Source organism: Trachemys scripta, chromosome 13 (assembly GCF_013100865.1).
Source record: "Trachemys scripta elegans isolate TJP31775 chromosome 13, CAS_Tse_1.0, whole genome shotgun sequence".
Taxonomy (NCBI): Eukaryota; Metazoa; Chordata; order Testudines; family Emydidae; genus Trachemys; species Trachemys scripta.
In genome coordinates this window covers 33,003,797-33,025,839 of record NC_048310.1, presented here as the reverse complement: position 1 = coordinate 33,025,839, position 22,043 = coordinate 33,003,797, and the positions used below count along the sequence as shown (strand labels likewise).

The following is a 22,043-nucleotide window of genomic DNA, read 5'->3' as shown; positions in this document are numbered from 1 at the left end:
GTCTGTGCCTCAGCATCCCAACTGTGAAATGGGGATAAAAGTACTTCCCTATCTCACAGGGCTGCTGTGAGGATAAATACATTAAAGATTGTGAGGTGCTCAGATACTACTGTAGCAGAGGGATATATAACTACAATAGACAGATTCTTACTTCCTCACACAGGCGCATAGTCCAAGCCATAATTTAATCCCTGCAGGCTTTTCCATCTCTAATTTCTAGAGAGACTATATTACTTTTCAAATCCTAAAATACATTACGCAAGATCAAATAATCAACCAGGCAATTTGTCCTTTGTTCATAGAATCATAGAACTGGAAGGGACCTAGAGAGGTCATCTAGTCCAGTCCTCTGCACTCATGGCAGGACTAAGTATTATCTAGACCAGGGGTCGGCAACGTTTGGCACGCGGCTCGCCAGGGTAAGCACCCTAGAGGGCCAGGCCAGTTTATTTACCTGCTGACGTGGCAGGTTCGACCGATCGCAACCCCCACTGGCCGCGGTTTGCCGTCCCGGGCCAATGGGGGCAGTGGGAAGCCGCGGCCAGCACATCCCTCGCCTGCGCCTAATGTCCAACCTAAACCTCCCTTACTGCAATTTAAGCCCACTGTTTCTTGTCCTATCCTCAGAGGTTAAGAAGAACAATTCTTTTCCTTCCTCCTTGTAACAACCTTTTATGTACTTCAAAACTGTTATCATGTCCCCTCTCAGTCTTCTCTTCCCCAGACTAAACAAACCCCATTTTTTCAATCTTCCCTCATAGGTCATGTTTTCTAGACCTTTAATCACTTTTTGTTGCTCTTCTCTGGACTTTCTCCAATTTGTCCACATCCTTCCTGAAATGTGGCATCCAGAACTGGACACAGTATTCCAGTTGAGGCCTAATCGGCGCAGAGTAGAGCAGAAGAACTACTTCTCGTTTTGCTTACAACACTCCTGCTTATACATCCCAGAATGATGTTCGCTTTTTTGGCAACAGTGTTACATTTTAGCTTATACTAGCTTATTTAGCTTGTGGTCCACTATGACCCCCAGATCCCTTTCCGCAGTACTCCTTCTAGGTAGTCACTTCCTATTTTGTATGTGTGCAACTGATTGTTCCTTCCTAAGTGGAGTACGTTGATTTGTCCCTATTGAATTTCATCCTATTTACTTCAGACCAATATTACTGTTTCTGGAGAACACGACACAATGTCTTGTGCAGCTCTAAAGTCATTAAAGACCTCTGAATAGCAAAACCGCTCTCACTTCAGTTTCTTGCTGATTTTGGTAAACTCCACCAGCCCTGCTTCCATGGGCAAGGTCAGCTGTCCTGCTGAAATCATAAGTCTGCAGTCTTCAAAAGTATGGTCTGTAACTGGCACATTCAAAGCCCTGAAATGAAGTAGAAAGACAAACATCTTAACAAAGGGATTTTTGAATCTTACTCCCCCGCCCCCTCCCCCAACCTTCCTCGGTGCTGGTCTCAAAGGTGATACATAAACAGCCAAGATGAGAATTTATCCTTGCACCACTTAAGCGGTTAGTATAGCTGCTGGGTCAAATTCTGTTCATAGTTATGCCAGTGTAAATCCACAGTCATTACACTGGAGTCAAGCCAATTGTTTGAGATTCACAGTGTTGGAACAGAGCAGAATTAGGCCCGTTAACCATAGCAGAGAAAACTGAATCTGTGCACTTATGTCTTGTCATGCAAATGATTACCCCAGCTTTACACCAATTAAATGCATTATAGTGGAGCACAGAACAATTAACTTATTACTAGTCAGTAATAATTAGCCAATTAGGAACTGTCTAGTTACAGAGGCTTTTACACCTTATACAATTAATTTAGAGATTCAAATATGAAACCTTGGACTCAGGTGAATCATGGCTTTGTCAATCACTCCCTGAAATATTTCAGATCCCTAAAACAGTTCAAAATATATTTGAACCAGTGCCCAGGATATATAAGAACAGTTCTTGGTAAGCGCTTGAGAATTTTTTTTATATGGATACATACGTTGCCATGGTATTACGGACTCTGTTGGCATAAAGATTAGGATCCTTTTTCTCTTCCTCAGTAGGAACATGGACAGGTAGAAACTGAAAAATATAATTTATTCAGTAAATCTGCATAGCCATTAACTTATTACTGATAGGGTTTTGCATCATAAAGGGGAAAAAATATCAGTCAGGCAATTAAGTAATCAGCCACTAGAGGTCACCATAGCCTTAGAAATAGCTCCGTTTTTTTTTTTTTTTTTTTTACTTACCCAAACAAAACACTACACAGCAGATTATTTGTCAATTTGTTCCACGGCTGCTACACGTTGGTTTGGTCTGTTGTAGCTGCTTTAATATGAAATCCAAAACTAAAGAGGCAAATCGCCTAAATACACAGTTCTTCATAAAATTAGGGTTGAGCTCCAGTATTTAAGCCTCAGGGACTGTACACACACTTTTAAAACTCAATGCCCTAAATACCTAGGTACCTAGTACTATATTCCAATTCAATTCAGTCTATACTAAGGCTAATCTGTTGAAAACATATTGATGTTACAGCTAAATTGTAGAACTTTGAGGACTGGTATTCTATATCTTGTTGTTGGAAAAGGGCAGATGCCCCAACAATAGTGACATGGAGAAATAAATGATTGGAAATCTTCCAATGGAAAAAATATAAAATGGTTTTATTTCAGGATGAAGTCAATTTTATAATATATGTTTGCTATTTTTGGAATCTGAAAAAAATAAATACACAGATAAGATAATAAGAGGCTGACCAAACACAAATGAATCTTGCAAAGATCTTTTTTTTTTTAATATTTGTGTGGAGAGTTCATATTTGTCAATAATGATAAAATAAAAAGTTAAATTTGTCGAAACATCATTATATAACTATCCATTCTTCTGCTCTTTTTCTGTAAGAACTGGAGATCAACAAGAGTTAGATAAAAATTGTGTTCTTTCTTAGGGTCAAGTTTTGTCTTCTGAACCACAGCACTCAGAAATAGGTAATAAATAGTGAGACTGAGACTTAAGCTATTAGACATATTTGGGTGATAGAAAATTTCCAAAAGATGGGTTCTGGACCACAAAATGGGAATTACTAGCAAAAGAGCTGAAGTCAGTTGTATGCTGCTATTTGAAACAGTTGAGTCTTTATCCACTTTGGGGGTATAAATCCATTAAATTTATGAATATGATTTAACCAATTTGAAGCTGACTGTTTAAAGACTTACAACTAATTCAAAATCCAAATGCAAAATCTGTTTCTTAGGGAAAACAGGTGGTGTGCAGATATCCCTGAAATAGCTTGTGTCCCCAAAATATTGAGTAGATTTATTATGAAATTATAAGAAGGGTTATTGCATTGGAGTAATTTACTAGAAAAGAAGCATTCTCAATTATATTCAACTTTCTAAATCAATGGGGCATCACCAAAAGGTGAGGACTTGGTAACTTAGTTTACAAAGTACATTTTGAATTATTAGCACATCATAATAAATGTGCATAATTCTACTACCACAATAAAAGTCAGTCTTTATTATGAGACATCAAATAAAGAGAAAAAATAACGAGTGAATTTGCATTAGAGTGAAAATAATGTCTTTCTTGTTATTAAAAAATCTATGTTTACTGTTAAGGATTTCAATAAATGCAGTGTTTGCATCTGTGATTCTTTATAACATGTCGACAAAGGAGCACAAAGAAAATGGGCTTGGCTTGTGGAAATATAGTTGACTTCCGTATAAAACAACCAGGCAAAAGTTCATTTTCAAAGCAATGTGGTGGGAAAGGGATGCAGAACTCCTGTTTAATTCAGTGTGCTGTTTGCACACAGCCCTGTATATTAATTTAGTAATTTGCTATATAATGGTTGCTGTATCTGTTAATCATTTGTAATATATTGTATGTACTTTCTGTATAAACACAGCCCTAACAGTCACAGTTTTCTTTTGCAGTGTGGCGAGCCGTCTCCTTCCTGGTGCCTGCGTGCAGTATGCACTGGCTTACTGCCTGTGAGCATGTCTTTTCAAGTGGCTGTAACAACCAACCACTTACTCCCAACTAAAAGAGTGCTCTCAAACAGCAGGTGGTCAAGTGGCAGAGGTCTGCGTTTCTGGCACTGAAGGTCCTAGAACTGATCCCTGAGGATCACTACGCACTCACTTTGTTCTGAGTCTGATACCCCACCCTGCCCATTATTAAGTTAACTCCTCCTCCTCCACATGTCTTGAGTGAAACAGTGGTTAACTCTCTTGGGCTAGCGAAGCAAAGCACTGACATCCTCTGCAGTCACAGTTATTCACACTATGCATAATCCCTGGCTGCAGGCACTTGAGTAGGATGAAGTCAAAACACATTTGAACAATCCAAAAAATGTGAACCCTAGACATGATTAATCTATGTAAGCCTGCCGTTTGTGTCTCAGGTCCTGGTATGAAAGAGCAAGCTTACTCTTCACCAGCTGAGACTACACCTCTACCTCCGCCAAAGGCAATGTGATGATGTTTGAGACACACTGCATGGGACTTGCCCATAACCATACACACTCTGGAGAAGGACTTGATTTAATTTTTCCCATCCTGTGACTGGGGCTAGCACAACTACTTTCCAGCTGACGATGAATAAGTACTCTCTTCTAGTCAGAAATTCCTGAGTATTGCAGAGGGAAATTCCAGCCCTGCCAGATAAAATCCTTTTAAACTCACTCAAGTAATGAAAATATCTCCCTGACCTATTTTTGGCCTGCTCCCTCCCTCCCTATGCTATTCACCATGTATATCTTTTGCAATAAGTCTGCCTATCAGATTCTCAGCTTAACTGTTTCACGTCCAATATATACAATTCATTGGGATATGTTCATGATATGTTCTTAAAATACAACTGGTACATTGCTGTGCATCTCTGTACAGAAACATATAGAAGCTCATGGTGATGTCTAATTTATTTTAATTAATTTATTAATTCAATGTATTTCTCTCCACTGGGGGAAATGTATATTAGTGAAATACTTCATGTCTAATTTTTATAATTTTAGAATTTGAGGGCAGATTTGTTTTATTACGGGTGCACTTGCATTAAATTCTGAGACAGCAAGAGTCCTTTTAAAAAAAAATACACAGAACAGTGTTAACTATTTTCTTTCTCTACATGTCTAATAAAGACATTTATTCAAATGAGTTACAGGTATGCTGTATTTTCTTTTGCATTACACAGCAATTCATGCATATTAATACCAACAAGGAAACTTGCTAACACACATCAATTACTTGGAGACCCATGGCTAAGTCTTAAATTTTGAAAATAAACGAACAACAGAGATGGCATTGTATTCCATCCAAATCAACTTTGTTCTTCTATGTAACAGGTATAATTTAGCTTATTAATATATCAGGAAGTACTAACAAATATTGTAAGTGCTGTGTAGAATCCTTTGCCAAAGTAATTTAGCTGTAGTGAGATAGCCCCTCACTACTACGCTTGGTTAGTAAGTCTTTGCTGGGAAGTGAGTGATCCATTTTTGTATTCATCAAGATCTGAGATGTGCATATATTTTTCTCTCTCTCATCAGATACACATATTTGTACTGTACACATTAATAAAGTTAAGAGTAAGCAATAAGATAACAGGTTCACTAAACAAGGCACACTCTTTTTTGAGAATGAAAACACTCCGTTTAATCACTGAATTCCTTAAAAGTATTTCGCTCTGAGCTGTAGGGAACTATTACTGTAAACATGTTACACAGATCACATGGCAACTGCCCTGTGATGTAACTCAGTATAGATCAGTGGTTCCCAAACTGGGGTTCGTGAAATATATCGGGGTTCTCAGAAAAAAATTCTCTACTGGCAGACAGAGCCATCCCTAGGGATGTGAGCGCTATCTGTGGGGGCCGGCAGCCCGAGCCCTGTAACCATGACTTCCTGGCACAACACGTTTAAGCTTTGTTGTAGTTGTGCATTGTTTGCCTGGACTGCTCAAGACCCGAATGCTTGTGGGAAGAACTCTTTATTGAGTTGGCTTCTTAAATACTTTCATGCTGTTTCACGTCTGGTACTCCTTGATGAAACATGTAGGAGGCTAAATCGAAGTGATATGAGCTACAAAAGTGAAATCTTGGAAGAGTGTTGCCGTTTTCATAATGTAATATAATTTATCATTACATTATAAATCTTATGTAATAATAACTAGTGTGTAATAAGCGTGTCATAAAAAAACCCAAGTTATTTCCAAGATCACTGCTTCTATAATTTATGCTCAGATAAGGGAGAAAATCCATGGAAATATTCATTTTTAGGAGGGGGTTCACGAGATTTGATATTTTAGTGAAAGGGGTTCATGAACTGTTAAAATTTGGGAACCACTGGTATAGATAGCATTCTACTGCCCTCCAGGGTGGGCCGCGGTGAGGGAGAACAAGTTACTTTGTAATTCAATCTGTTCAGTCTTTACAAGCATAGTGAGTCAAATGTTTGTGAACAATGGTATTTATTAGTGATTTTATAACAAATACCCTTTTGACCACTTCCACATATGGGCTCTTGTCAAGAGACATGTCGACACGGGCAGCAGATTAAAAGCTGTATCCACCATGTTTCCCCGTAGGGTGAGCTAATCTATTAAGACACGAACTGCACTTATTGCCAAAAGACATTTCTTTTCTGTTAGATATTGATAAAAAATACAGGAACAGTAAGTTTATCAAAAAAATCCAAACTTAATAACGTTTCTCCAATTCTTACCTCAACTTCTACCCTCGTTAATGGCTGGCAAAAAGTCATCACACAAAGTTCTTTGCTAGGGAGGGGGAAAAAGATTTTTTTTTTTTTTAAGTAACAATCTACTTTCAGCTGACTTGCAAATACCATCTGTTAACATTTTTTCAGTCTCTGTTATTTCTGACAATCTCTATATGCCCTGAGCTGAACCTTCTTGAGATGCTGCTTTAGGTTTTTTTCTTCATAGGGCTGGTTCCTGCTCCTATTAAAGTTAAAGGCATTTTAGCGGTATTTATGCTGCAAGATCTTCAGAGCAGAGAACGTGTTACACTTTCTAGTGCCATATGCATTTACAGCACTACATGTGTAGTTATCACACACAAATTCATCATGCTTTATATAAAGTCAAGAGAGTTCACATCTTGCTAGCAATTTTTTATTTTTATTTTTTTAAACAAGGCTGAAGATGCATTGGGGGACACGGCGAATGATGACTGGATGCCTTTCTGGAAGATATTCAAACCCAAGCTGTTTGGCTCATTACAGGAGTAACTGGTCTGTGTCATGCAGGAAGTCAAGTTAGATCTAACAGTTCCTTCTGCACTTAATCTATGAATTTATAAGAGGTGAAGTTTAGTGGCTTGGCAAACAGGAAATCCTGAGTTTTAGCCTTGCCTCTGGCTCTTACACCCTGTATGAACTTAATCTCTGTGTGTTTGTTCTCCCATATGAAAAGTGAGGCTAATAGCTATTGGCTTCCCTCCCAGGATCAGAGGAAGGATTGGTTAAGCTTTTACAGGTATGTGGATTTTGCATGTTTCCAGTACCATCTAAATGCTAACTATTATTATAACAACAAGAAACTACCAGTGCTCTTTGGGTCTTGAATGCTTTAAAAGGCTGTATGAAGTTTTAACATGGGGGAAGTTGGGAAATGAGGTATGGTTAACCACTTCCACATTTGACTGCAAAAGTGTTCATTCTGTTAGCACTTTCAAGCTGAAAGAGAGAAGCATTTACTTGTAACCTTAAATAAAGGCAAATCCTACAGACAACTTCATTCTGTTTGGCAAGAGTTTTCTGAGAAGACCGGGGATAGAGAAGAGGTGGTGGAGTGGGAGGGCCAGCTGGACTTTTCTCATGAATTTTAACAGATGACTTAAAATTATAAAACAGTCTTAGGCACTTGTCCCACAGGTTAAAAGAGTGACACAAAAGGAGTGAGTGAAAACAGAATGGGGGCAGACAGGTTTCAGGGAGGGGCCAAGTGTTCTACCAAAGGCGATGCCAGCGCTGCAAGATGCAATCGATTAGCTCTTTTATTAGACCTTCCTGCACTATTTCCAGATTGCAAAACAAGGGAGACATTATTCAGGATATCATGAAATTTCATTCAAGGGCCTACAGAGTCTAATCACCCCTTCGCCTCTGCTCCCATTTCCTGCTACTCTTCCCCGTTCACCCCCACCCCTACTTTTCCCCAGTCTTCTTCCCTTCATCCTCTCCCCTCAAAGTCTGCTTCAGCCATGTATCCCCCAGGCTTGATTCACCAGTGCTCATATCTACTCTAGCAAATCTTAAATTCTTAGGTCACATCCTAGTAATCATAAGGGTTTATGCCAGCAAGAGAAGTGAGAGCAACTAATAGAGGAACCCAGTAGGGGAAGCAGAAGAAAGAGTCTAGCTTACATATAGCTAGACATTCTCCCATAGACTATGGTTTACTAATTGGCCCCCATGGAGGGAGTTATTTTTTTTTACGCTATTATCAGTCTAAAGAGGTTTCCTTTCTAGTTTAAAAACTCAAATAAATCTGTTAGTCTTTAAGGTGCCATCGGACTTCTCATTGTTTTTGTGGATACAGACTAACACGGCTACCCCCTGATACTTAATATCCTATTAGTTTATCATCATGTTCCTTTTAAAACTCCCTCTCCCCAATATATTTTTATTAACATTTATACATAGTCATTTACTTATTTACTTATGCTATTGTTAAATAAGTTCTGGGATCTTCCATATGTATTGTGTAATTGTGTGTCCAGATATGCAATTCTGGCAGATCCCATTACCACCCATTTATTTCCAGCATTTTCTTTTAAATGTATTTAGAAAATTATTTTCTAGCATCATCCCTTCCTAGGACACGTGAAATAATTGGCTTAAGAAATGGCTTGATGGATATGGTCTAATTACAAGAATCTAGTATAATTTTGTACAGAACAAATGCTCTGGAACAAAGGAAAAGCACACGGTTTATGTCTACATTAGTCAAACTGAATGGGGAGGAAGATTTTGAGGATTCAGTTCTTAAAGTCCCTTTGCAGGCTGCCTGTTTACAATATCCCAATCTTCTCACCTATTTCTCTGATAAATACTTTTCATTAATCTTAATATTTCTAGTGTGCCCATGTCTGTGATATCCAAGGCGTCACTTTTCAAATGCAACTTCTTTCTTAAGGCAAGAAAAATAGGTCTGAGCCCTAAATCAGGAGCCAGGAAGAGGAAAAGATAACATATGTAGCTGGGAGTCACATGAATGGAAAAGTGGTTCAGAAATTGAGTCTCAAGTGATCTGCATGAAAGTGAAGACCGTTTTTCTTGTAAAATGTCTGTTTTATTGTGCTTGAATATGGTTCTTAAGTTTATGGGCAAGAAAAGGCAGTTTCTTGAGTGACTCAAGACACTTGAGTATCAGAGGGGTAGCCACGTTAGTCTGGATCTGTAAAAAGCAACGGAGAGACCTATGGCACCTTTAAGACTATCAGATGTATTGGAGCATAAGCTTTCGTGGGTGAATGCCCACTTCGTTGGATGCATCCGACGAAGTGGGCGTTCACCCAGGAAAGCTTATGCTCCAATACATCTGTTAGTCTTAAAGGTGCCACAGGACTCTCTGTTGCTTTTTTCAAGACACTTGAGATAATACACACCCATCCACAGTATTTATTATTTTTATTACCATAGCATCTAAATAATAAACTAAGAAACTAAAAAATTAGCTCTGTGCAATAAGGCTCATGTAATAATCACACACATTCAAAGCCTATAAAAAAAAAAATCTACATTCCATCCTTCCACCAGCAAATCCAGTATGCGATATATGAACAAGAACAAGGATTTTCCCAGGACCAACTCACACTGTAGGCAGTGGTTGTTTGGGACTATTGAAATAAAAAAATAAAAATAAAATAAAAATAAAAATAAAAAAATCAGGCCACTTGCTTAGGAGTGCTTATAAGCACCTATTTTTGAAAACCTTAGCCTTAAATCTTAGCTGCTATTAAGAAAATTCTACTTTCTCTACTTGACTTTCAAAAAAGAAATCTTTCTTGTCATGTACAAGTTGTCTGAATGGAATTTTATAGAACAAGTGTCCAGGTTGGACAAAATATTAGAGGAAAGTCCTTTATTAGCAACGAGAAGAACTAGATCATCAACTGCTAAGACTACATCAAACATGTAAATACTGGAATCGACCAATGACACTGAGGACATCATGACTAAAATGCTCCTAAAACATACTTAAGAATAGTTCTCCTTGATTATTTCATGTAAATATATTTGACCTGAAAAAAAAATTCTATATTACACAATGTTTCTACTGAGGTTTTATAAATAAAATAGATGGCGTCAAATATTTAAGCTTTAATATGCTCAGTTGCATGAGCACAATTTGGAATCACTTATTAGAAAGCCACCTTCGTTAAGCTATTGCCCTTTGTTGGTCTCTCTCGAAGAGTTTTCACTGACTATTAGTATCTGAAATGGAAAATCTCTCTTCATTGGAATCTCCTAAAGCTAAAGGCACTCTTGTTTCATTGTGCAAGATGAAAAGTACTGTAAGAGTCTGTATATAGAAAGACTGTCTCTCTGTATCTGATGAAGGAGAGGAAGAGATGTTTGCTACGTCCTGGCCTCTTTTTATCTACTGTATCTTGGGCTGAAACTTCAAGTCAGATAGAGAAATGAGTATGCTGGAGGTTAAAATGACATTAAAGAAAGATAAAAATCAAGCAAATGGCTGATGCCTGTGATTTTTCAGTAGTGACAGTCCAAAAGGAAAAGGAAACAAAAACGTTAAGAATTTCACTTCCATGTCTGCTTTACTGTAACATGTGAAAAAAGCAAAAGCCAGGAGAAGACTAACCAAATCAACTTTTGACAATATGCACAGTTATTTAAACGGCAACATTTGCCTCTTCTAGAACAGTTATTATTCTGGTGTTACTAGCAACCAGAAAATCCAGAACTGAACTTTTTTACTATCTGTGGGAACCATCCTGATCTAGCTACAATGCAAAAGTCCGTAAGCAGTCAAGCCTTAGAATATTCCTTGGACACTCTACTGCAGTGGCAGAAGCTTTGCATTTATAAAATTTAATGCTAGAATAACTGGAAATAATTATTTGGGAATGTTACGAATGCAATGCACCTGCAGTTCCACATGCAATAGGGCTCGGTTTTCTTCCACTTTTACCTTGACTTCACTGGAGTTACTCTGGATTGATACCAATATAAGCAAGGGGATCCTCAGGGTGATATAACTGGGAAATGACAGATCCTTACAGGACAGAAAAATAAAACAAGTACAAAACTTGCTGCCATAATAATACCTGGCTCTTATATAGTGCTTTTTATCAGTAGATCTCAAAGCTCTTTACAAAGGAAGTTAGTATCATTATCCCCTTTTTAATAGATGGGGAGACTGAGGCACACAGAGATGACGTAATTTGCCCAAGGCCATCCAGCAAACCAGTGGCAGGGTCAGGAACAGACCCAGGTGTCTTGAATATCAGTTTAGTGTTCTATCTACTAAGAGATTAAACATTGGAGCACGTCACATAATGTCTGTATGCCCCCCAACTACATTCCATCAGAAGAACAAATCAAGAAATGTGTTCCTATGGATTTAACAGGGCTGGTTTGGTCATTGCCAGTGTATTTATTAATGGGAGAAGTTCCTGTATGATGTTTTTAATAGGGTTAGAAAACTTACAATGAATAGCCTTGCCATGTCCAGGTCACAGTATCCTAAAGAAAAACAGAAATTTATGACAAGTCAAACAAGAGGGGAGAACAGACATGATACAACAGAAAATTATAAGCATACAATTGGGTGAAGCAGAGGATGTTTTACTGTCCTATAAAAAATGTTAATGTGTCTGGAATCCATAGCCTTATAAATATTTTCACCAGCAGCTGCATTTCCATAGTATGGAAAATGAAACAGAGAAAAGATTAAACCCATGCATTAGTTTGCCCAGGCAGTTTTGTACTGACTGATGTTTTACATCATCTAGATTCTTACTGAGCTCCCATTAAAAGACTTCACTGGGAGTTGACACTAGCCCTATAAAAGGCACTAATTATAATCTACTCCTTGTCTTCCAGGAAGAACAGCTTTACACTGTGGTTTTGGTAGTTCTGCTTGAGATTGCAGCACTAGCTGTGTCACAAAGTCGTGCTAGGGTATATCTGGTCTTTCCTATTTCCTTCTTTAAAAAGTGATGCCTTCCATTTATGCAAAACCAATCTTTTTTTTCCTGCTTCACTCCAGTGTTTTAAAGTTAACCTACAAAGGATACCAAAAGGGGGAGGGAGGGAGTTGAGGGGCTTGTGCTACTTTAGGGCCTGAAAGGATGGGTTGGTTTGTTTGGTTTAATTAAGAAACAAATTCTGCTTGTTTTTCCATCATAGAAATGTTAGCAATGTGAAGTCTGATCTTCTGTGGTTTTGTTGGAGAACCAGTGGGAGGCACTAAGCTCTTATCTCCCTGAAGGAAGGGACAAGAATGTGGAATGTTCAACAAATGTTTCATTTATTCAGAAATATTAGTCACCGAGGTCAAACAGTTGTTATTTTAACAGTCGGATGAAGATTATCTTCTCCCACTTAACAGTGCTACTTTTACTCCTTTAGCACGTGTGATGTCATCATTTACACGAAACTCTCCAGTCATCAAAGAATCTTCCAGCCCAGACTGGAAATTGAAGCTAGACAAATTCAGACTGGACATAAGGTGTAAATTTTTGACAGGGCGGGTAATTAACCATCAGAACAATTTACCAAGGGTTGTGGTGGACTTTCCATCACTGACATTTTTTAAATCAAGATTGGATGTTTTCTAAAAGATCTACTCTAGGAATTACTTTGGGGAAGTTCTATGGCCTGTGTTATATAGGAGAACACACTAGATAATCAGTATGGGACCTTCTGGCCTTGGAATCTATGAATCTAGACAGCATCTGAATTTCTAGTGTAGAAACATATAGAAAATTAAAAAACAAAAACAAAAAAACCCCAAAGTATCTTTCAGGCCTTCTTTACACAGCACAAAGAAGCTAAAGGAAGGCACGAGCCTGTATTTTTTCCCTTTTCCCAATCATCTTGTATAGAATCACACCGGGGATAATCACAGCTTAGTTGAAATGATTTGTTTAAATTGTTATTGCAGGCTGTTCCTTTCTTCCTACGATCACATCTGTACTCAGCATGATTAGAAAGAAAAGGAGCCCGAAACAGAAACAAAATGTGGTGCACATTTACCCTAGTTCTTATAAACAGAGGATGACTATACCGTAGATTAAAATTTACCAAAACCATGCTCTGAAGTGTCCCTAGCCTCTGTTTGCCAGAAGCTGGGAATGGGCAACAGGGGATGGATCTTGATGATTACCTGTTCTGTTCATTCCCTCTGAAGCACCTGGCATTGGCCACTGTCGGAAGACAGGATACTAGGCAAGATGGACCATTGGTCTGACCCAGTATATCCATTCTTATGTACCTTTGTAAACCCAAGAAAGGCTAATGTACCTATAGTATTTCACTTTTTAACTCTGTAAAGCTGCTTAATACATTTACAAACTTCCCATACATAAGGACACAGATTTACCCTATTAATATTTTATGGACAAGATTGCTAATTTATACCTTATTCTCAAATTTTACTGAATTTACTGACCGCCTCATTAAACTGCTTTTTATACTTTTAGCTTCCTCCTCCAACTTCCGTACAATGACTGTTGTCTTTAAGGTCATTTCCTCTTTATAAATGATCTGGTGGTTTTTTAAGTTTTAAAACTATCTAGTATTAATCTTTTGATTAGTTACTTCCATCCATAGATGTCAAAGTGCTTTACAAGAGTGTAAACATCATTATCCCTATGTTACAGGTGAGCAGGCTAAGGCAAGGCAAGATGTAGTTACATTCAGCATACCAGTGGCAAAGGCAGGAATAGAATCCAGGTCTCTGACTTGCTGGCCATCCCCCAACCACTACTAGCCCATACTGCCTCCCTTTATTGACATTGACATCAGCACTGTTCTAACTCCAGCTGACCATACTGCTGTCGCAAATTCTTTAGGAGAAATACAAGTTAATACAATTCTAGTCTGACAGGTTGTATGAGACTAGTCACTCCGTCAAGAACCAAGACAGGTCTCTCTTACCTGTAAGAGGCTTGAAAAGGTTTGCTACAGAAAATGGGGAAGCTGCAGCAAAAGGAACCATCCATGACTCAGATCTCATGATAGTCTCGATCCAAAGAAGGAAGGTCTTCCCCCTCTCCCCCGCTCCTCACTGCCTGCCCCCTCCTGCCTATTGCCCTTAGGCTAGGTCTACACTACCCGCCTGAATCGGCGGGTAGAAATCGACCTCTCAGGGATCGATGTATTGCGTCCCGTTGGGACGCGACAATCGATCCCCGAATCGACGCTCTTACTCCACCAGCGGAGGTGGGAGTAAGCGCCGTCGACAGGAAGCCGCAGAGGTCGATTTTGCTACCGTCCTCACAGCGGGGTAAGTCGGCTGCGATACGTCGAATTCAGCTACGCTATTCACGTAGCTGAATTTGCGTATCTTAAATCGACTCCCCCCTGTAGTGTAGATGTAGCCTTAGAATAATCAGACTCAGCCTGGGATGTGAAAAGTCAGGCTGGGTTCTTTTTGCCTCTTCCACCATCCTCAATTAATAAAGATTCTACAACTGGAATGCAGCTGAGTTCCACTGGTGCTGCATGAAGATGACCAGACCTGCTCAATCTCTTACAGCTGTATTGGCTCCACAGGAATAGAAAGATGTTTGTTGCCAAAGTTCACTGTATCTATACTGTTCCAGTATTAAGCCAGGGGCTAACAAAAGTGTCCCACAAGTAAACAGTCAAAGGGAGCATTTATATTATAGATGGAGGCAACATTTTTACATCACTTGATCAAAGCCACTTATGTATTTAAAGCATTCTCCAGTAAAATAGCCGCAATAATCACCTTATGGTATCACAGAGTTTCATGTATACCTCTACCCCGATATAACGCGGTCCTCGGGAGACAAAAATCCCTACCGTGTTATAGTTGAAACCCTGTTATATCGGGGTAGCAGCGGCAGGGCTCCAGCGGTGATTTAAAAGGCCTGGGGCTCCCCGCAGCAGCTGGAGCCCTGGGCCCTTTAAAGCGCCACCCAAGCCCCGCTGCCGCAGCCCCGGGATTACCGCGCTATATGCGAACCCGTGTTATATCGGGTCGCGTTATATCAGGGTAGAGGTGTATTTGAAATAAGATTTTGTCTACCTCTGTATGCCAGAGAAGTTACTATAGAAAATACGCTTGTAAGAAGGTACAAACTGATTCAAAATAACAAGGTCTGACTATATGTTCAATTGGGTTATGGCCTTTTTGCCTGTTTTTTCCCTTTTGAAACTGTTTGCCAAAGCTTGTTGTGATAAAATACTGGAATCTTAACAGAAGAGGGGAATGCCAGCAGAATTTTTGAAGTACTTTGGGGAAATCTGAGATTCAAGAGGCAGACGCCCTGGCTTGGCAGGAAACTTCCAACTTCCGCTATAATCAAACTACTTTTGCTTACTGTTTTACTTCAGCTACATCTAAACTAAATAGCCCCACTAGCAGGGTTTTCACAGCCAGAATAGCAGCAGTCCAATTTTGATGCTAAAAAGACCTGGCTTCTTACATTAGCTCTCAAATGCTACATAAGTGATTCCCATTCCTGGGTCTCTGAAGGAGGATTCTGCTTTGAAACACACTGGGAATGAATTGGGTACCTGACCAATTGTGTATGGAACAATACGACTAGAGGGATCAAGGAACACAAACATATTTGGACAGCCTTGTGAACAGATATGGCAATTTCCTGCAATATCCTGGAGAAACATGATAGGATGAAGTTAAACCTTACTCATATTCTTAAACTTGATTCGGTATTTCATTGTATTACAAATGCACTGATGTAGTATTTTGGGATTGTATGTAACATCTCTGGGGGGCGGGGAGGACATGATTCATGTAAAGCATTGGAAATGTTAGGGGCTTTGAAGGACTATTTGAAACAATTTGAACTTTTAAAGTTAAGTGAGTTTCCAGGAAATCTCTAGGAGGAAGTATACATGCAAATGTGCCCCCTTCAGTTATGCAAGAACTCAGCGTTTTGAAGCTTCGCCCTGAGGAGGACACCCATGGTCTACAAATTACCTATTCCCAGATCAAAGACCCAAACTGCACACAGTAATTCATGGGGTGCTTGTTTTGAGCTAACAGCGGCTATGAACTTATGACCACAGCAAACTCTTTGGTGAGGTCTGAAAGACTGTTTATCTGCCAGAGCCCTTGCTGGAGCGGAGGTGATCTCTGGTAAGCGTATTAGCAGGGGTGTAGGTTCTTTTATTGTTTTCAAGATACTTTCTCTGTAATACTTTCACCTTAAAGGTGCTTGCTTAGGAAGAGCTGGGTGGTAACTTAACTGTGGGCAATTATGCTGCTTATAGCCTCTGAGGAAGGAAGGTAGTGCAGGCCTGCTGGGGAATTCACAGTGTAGGCAGGGATCTGTGCAGCCGGGAAATACCCAGGACAGGAATGAGAGAGATGCGTGTCTCTGCCCAAGAGATGATGGTTGCGGAGCAGGAATCCTGAGAATGGGTGCTCTTGCTGGACCATGAAGGGGGAATACAGATGCAGGTGCCCTGAACTGTGACAAGTCTCACTAAATAGGTAAAGAAAATATAATTTCATATGTCCCAGCTATCAACCCACTCAATGTTGGTCCAACACATTGAGCTGTATTTATAGATGTTTCACACAAAAGCTACTGCAAAGAAAGTTTGGATACGCTACACAACTGATCAAGATTCTGATGACTACTGCAATCTACACATCCTTAAATTCAGAACTAAAACCATGCATTGCATACGCTGCATCATCAAAACTATTGCAAGGATAAGCAGATTTTCAAGATTACTTCTGCTTATCATGAAAAATGATAAAAATGCCTTTTAAATGTGTGACAAGACAAAAAAAATTCATATGAATAATCAACCATAGTTTTTCTTCATTACTATACCTTGCAACACCTATTTTATCAACCTATTTTCCAGAGACAGATTCTAGACAAAAACAAAAAGATGTCCTCTACAGGTTTTAAACTGTTTAATTATTATTATGATTTTTACTGTGGGCCCTGAATCGTAGCCCAGCAGCCAGCTGCGCAAGGCACTGTACAAACACAAGGGGAAAAAAGATAGACCCTACCCCGAGGCGTTTACAAGCTAAGTAATAACTTATTGCTAACTTGTGAAAGCAAAAACTTGCCAGCTGCTTTATACTATGTTATTTCACTCTTTACATTCATCTAAGTATCCCCTCGATTAAGTGCAGGAACTTATAGAAGACACTACTAATAATGAGTTGACATTATCCAAGAAAAAGTTAGCAGTTTTTAAGAAAGACTTCTATGTGATGTCTTATAAGCATTCAATTGACTTTTTTTTTACTGTCAAATTCCACAACAGAAATGTTGGCATGCTACTTGTGTGGTACTTTCTCTAGTGGAGAAAACAATTTCTGTAATCTTCCCTGTGCGCAGTAACTTCCGTCTCCCACCTGGAATTTCTCCCCCTTCCTGCTGCAACATTTAATTGTGCACCCTTCCTTTCCTCCAAACAAAGTTACCAAAAATGATTTTCCAATCTTACTATTCTTCATAATAAAAAAAAAAATTGTGAACTACACTGAGCCTTTCCCCCTTAACTTAATTTGAACCTACACACTATGTTGCAATGGGCACGTAAAGAAACGTTTGCAACTTCCCTATGGAAGTCAGCTGAAGGACATCTTTCTAAATCCTGTTGCAGTAGTAAAATTACATTCATGTCTAGCATTGTAATCATATGCTTCACTATTTAATTGCATGGGAAGAAGGATTAGAAAGAGAAAGTGCGGGGGAAGATAGTTCATCTAATGCTCTCTCCCAATGCAGGTGTGGTTCCCATTGTGGTAAATGGGAGAAACAGCATCAGAGGAGAGTACTGACATGTAAGGGCAAGTCTACACTATAGTGCTAAACTGGCACAGCTACACCGCTGTAGTGTGTCTGGTGAAGATGAGCTATGCCGAGAGAAGAGCGCTCTCCCCTCAGAATAATTACTCCACCTCAGCAGGAAGCGGAGGCTATGTCGGCAGAAGAATGTCTCCCGCCGACACAGTGCCAGCATATATAGCGCAAAACTTGTGTCACTCGGGGAGGGGCTTTTTCACGCCCCTGAGCGACGCAAGTTAGATCGACTTAAGCGGTAGTGTAGACCTGCCCTAAAAGAGACAGGACGCAAGTGATCCCACTCCCCAGCCCCCACCTCAAAATGTTTGATGCTTCTGGTGGTGGTGGTAGGGAGAGGGGGAGGGGAGGCGCACAGGCAGCAAGAAAACAACAAGAATGTACTAGCCTACACCTCTGAAAGTTAGGTGTATTGCAGCAGTCATAAATTAAGCCTCCGGGAAGAAGAGCGCATAACCCACACCACAAATACAAGCATATCTATTGCAGCTTAATTAATTATAATAGAGAGCATTAAATGTCTGCCTTGGGGCCTTTTGAGTTTACTCAGGGAGAAGAATTGCTCTAACAGCTACAAAAACTTGGAAAGATCGGGTGGCGGAGAGTAGAAGTAAAACTGAATCAAAAGTCCCCAAATTCCCATATGCTAAATGTTTGCAGCTGCCTGCTTGTAAGGAGTGAAAGTTACTTTAATTTTCAATTAGTTGTGAGAGGTGATGAGAAAAATATATTTCGTTATATGTTTATTTAAGACTGGGGTGATATCCTGGCCCCACTAAAGTCCATGGCAAAACTTTCATTGATTTTAATAGGGCCAGGATTTTACCCAAGTCCAATATAGGCCCACTGAAGTCAACTGGAACCTTTCCAGTAAACTTTGGATCAGGATCTAATTGTATTCAGGAGGCCAAGACTTCAGTCAGCTTACTGCCAATCTGATGTAAAACATTTAGCTTTGTAAATATTAAAGGACTTTGTTCTTCCTTCAGTACTCACTCCTGTTGACTTTTGCCACCTTGCCATTGGGGTCTGATGCAGCCACTGCACTGGTGGCATTCTTTTATATGGGACAATTCGGAGGGGGGGGGAAATGAAAGGGTGTTTTTTTTTTTTTTTTATTAAAACACAGACGTAGGAGTGAAGAGACCAGAATTCTATTCCCAGCTCTGCTACTCACCCCCTCTGGGACCTTGGACAAATTGTCTCAGTTTCTTCATCTGTAAACTAGGGGTAACATTTACCCTACCTTCCTCACGCATGCACTGTGAAGGGAAATTAATTAATGTATGTACGTTACTTGAGTTTCTTGGATGCAGTGCAAACTATTATTCTTATGTACATGTGAAAGCAGTGGCAGTGCGTTTTGCAGAGGAAGTAGTTGTAAATGGGAATTACATACATGCATCAGGGGTTAAAAATATTCCTCAAGTTTATCCGCCATCTAAGTATTTCAGCAGGATGGAACCAGATGTGCAATCAAGGACAATTCTTAAAATTCCATGCACTCCTAATAAAAAGTGTTGCTGTGAGGCATTGCACTATCTTTATTTGTGGCCTTCTAGTAATTATCTTATTAAACTATTTCAAAGGTTGTTTCTCTTAATGGATCACATTTGTTTTCTTAAGGGCCCCACAACGTTACTGTGAAAGATACATAACCAGAAGTTGGCATGCAGCTTTACAGAACACCAATAAAACTTGGTTTCTGTCTCAAAGCTAATCAAGTTATGACATATTACAATTAATTTAAACTAGTGTGAAACAACAAAAAGGAAAGCAGAGTTTATTATTCTAAATAATTTAATTATGCCGGCGGCATAACATAACTACACTGGAGGAGGACATAAGCATTTCTTATGGTAAATGTATTTGTATTTGATTTCCAATTGCATATATACTAGAATATGGAAAGTGTATTAAAAAGACATCTGGGTTGTTGTTTTCAATTTTTTACAAGACATTGCAAAACCAAATACTAATACTGAAGCACTGAACAGGACATTTCCAAAGCACATGCTACACAGGCTGCTTCGATATTAGGAAGAATGCAGTAAACTCATGTGGATTAGGAAAATTTGTGTAAAAGTATGACAAGCCACGACAAAGCACTCCCCAAACAATACGAGCAGACTTAGTTTGAGGGAACTGCTTCCATGTTGCTTGCAGTCAATCAAAGGGAACCCGTTGTACTGTTACAAATTTGCTTTTCACACCTAGTAACAAAATATAGCAAGAGTGCTCTTAAAGTAGCATTTAATTTCTTAAGCACTTTCTATTGTATTACAATGGTAGGCCCTCAATCTTCAGTGTAATCTTGGTGCAGCCATGAGTAGAAGTCTAAGCAACCTTTCTTCCCCCAAAATCCTAGGATAGCTCCCAGTCTGGCCACACCAAGAAGGAAGAGGAAAGATGCAGTAGAGCCAGCTACGCTAGCTTTGCATCACTAGAGGATTTCCCTGTGTCAGGGGAATTCTCAGCCAACCCTTTAAGGAAGGGTCAGCTGGGGCCTCTAGGAATGCAATTAAACTTGACAATGGACTGCCTAGTACCTTGGTGTCTTAAGAAGAATGTTTTGATTTCTAGCTTTGTAAGTTGCCAAAAGGAGAATGTTCTACTTACCAGTTTGTTTGGATATCGGAGCAGCACCGGTTGCACGGGAACTCCTGGAATAAAGGCTCCTGTAACCACAAATCACTTTTTAATATACAAACATGCCACTTAAGAATTTTAAGTGATTAAGACAAAGGAGGACTGGAGGACAAATAAAATGTAAAGGGGAAATTAAAAAAAAAGTTATCCCTTGACAGTTATTTATTAAAAGCACGACTAGTGATTCCAGATAAAGGAGACCCTCCCTTCTACCTGGCTGAACTCCAGAACAGAGTTTTAGGTCAGAGAGAAGTGATTCCCTTGGATTTGTGGATTATTTTAAACTAATTTTCACCCATCTGAATGAATGTCAGTTGTCAAGAAACATAGTCACTGTTGTTGCAGTTGTGTTGGTCTCAGGACATTAGAGACAAGGTGAGTGACATAGTAAAAATATTACCTCACCCACCTTGTCTCTCCAGTCACCATGGGAATAATATTGGCTACATGTTCACATGACCATTGGGGAGAATGACAGCCAAGACAATCAGGTAATGCTTACGATCCTTATTTAGTCACATAGGTACCTATACTAGCATGTGACTTTGGAATAGGGGGCTGCTTTTTCAACAACGTAACGTGGGAAACCATCATAGCTTTGGTGAGCAAGCAGCAGCAGAGACCACTTTCTACTAGACAGTGCCATAATAGAACATCGATTCTGTGCAGCCAATAATCTGCTCTGCTAATCCTGCTAAATACAAACCAGAGTAGATTTCATAAATCAGCTGCATGACAAAGAATGTTTCTATTTCCCACCCCCATCAGTACCTGAACAAATATACACTGAAGCACTGAGATTACTCCAGTTAGTTGCTCAGCTCTAAATTTTAAAAATTACAAAACTACCAAAATAAATGCAATTATTAATTATCCTGCAGGAACCAATAAAATTCAGAGTTGTTTATGCATTTGTAGCATTAATAAGTATATTAAATATTAGGGGTTAACTAAAACAAATGCATCTCAAATTACAGGAACGTTGTCAGGTCCACTCTCTCAAAAGTAGGTTTTGTGAAAATGGGTTTCCACTGTTTGTTTTTAATTTCAATGAAGATGCTTTATATAAAACTAATAGACATTCCTGTAAAGGATTTGCAACACTACTATTGAACCATTGCTATAAAGCATGAAAAGACCTAGTAAAATTGTCTAGAAACTGCCCAGAAACTAAGTGCAACTAATTAATCTATTATCATTCTACAAGCTGCCACAAATTGAAAAAGCAAACTCACAGCAAATGGTATAAAGTAGTAGAGGTTTGAAAAACTACTGCAGTTTTAATAATCTAAGGTGTTACTAGTAGCAAAGGTGAAGAAAAGTGGCTTTTTAGAAGTGCTTGAT

The 22,043-nt window shown here is 39.2% G+C and overlaps 1 protein-coding gene across 2 annotated transcripts in view; it reads right to left on the bottom strand.

Annotated features, from left to right (window-relative positions):
- The window catches only part of LPCAT2 (lysophosphatidylcholine acyltransferase 2), a 52,833-nt gene that overhangs the window by 13,027 nt on the left and 17,763 nt on the right, over window positions 1-22,043 (bottom strand). For both annotated transcript variants that reach the window (XM_034788248.1, XM_034788249.1), the window contains 5 exons: window positions 20,670-20,728; window positions 11,708-11,742; window positions 6,733-6,787; window positions 2,001-2,083; window positions 1,247-1,372 (listed from right to left, as the gene is read on the bottom strand). In XM_034788248.1, coding sequence (XP_034644139.1) covers window positions 1,247-1,372; window positions 2,001-2,083; window positions 6,733-6,787; window positions 11,708-11,742; window positions 20,670-20,728 — 358 coding nt within the window. The remainder of the gene's footprint in view (window positions 1-1,246; window positions 1,373-2,000; window positions 2,084-6,732; window positions 6,788-11,707; window positions 11,743-20,669; window positions 20,729-22,043) is intronic.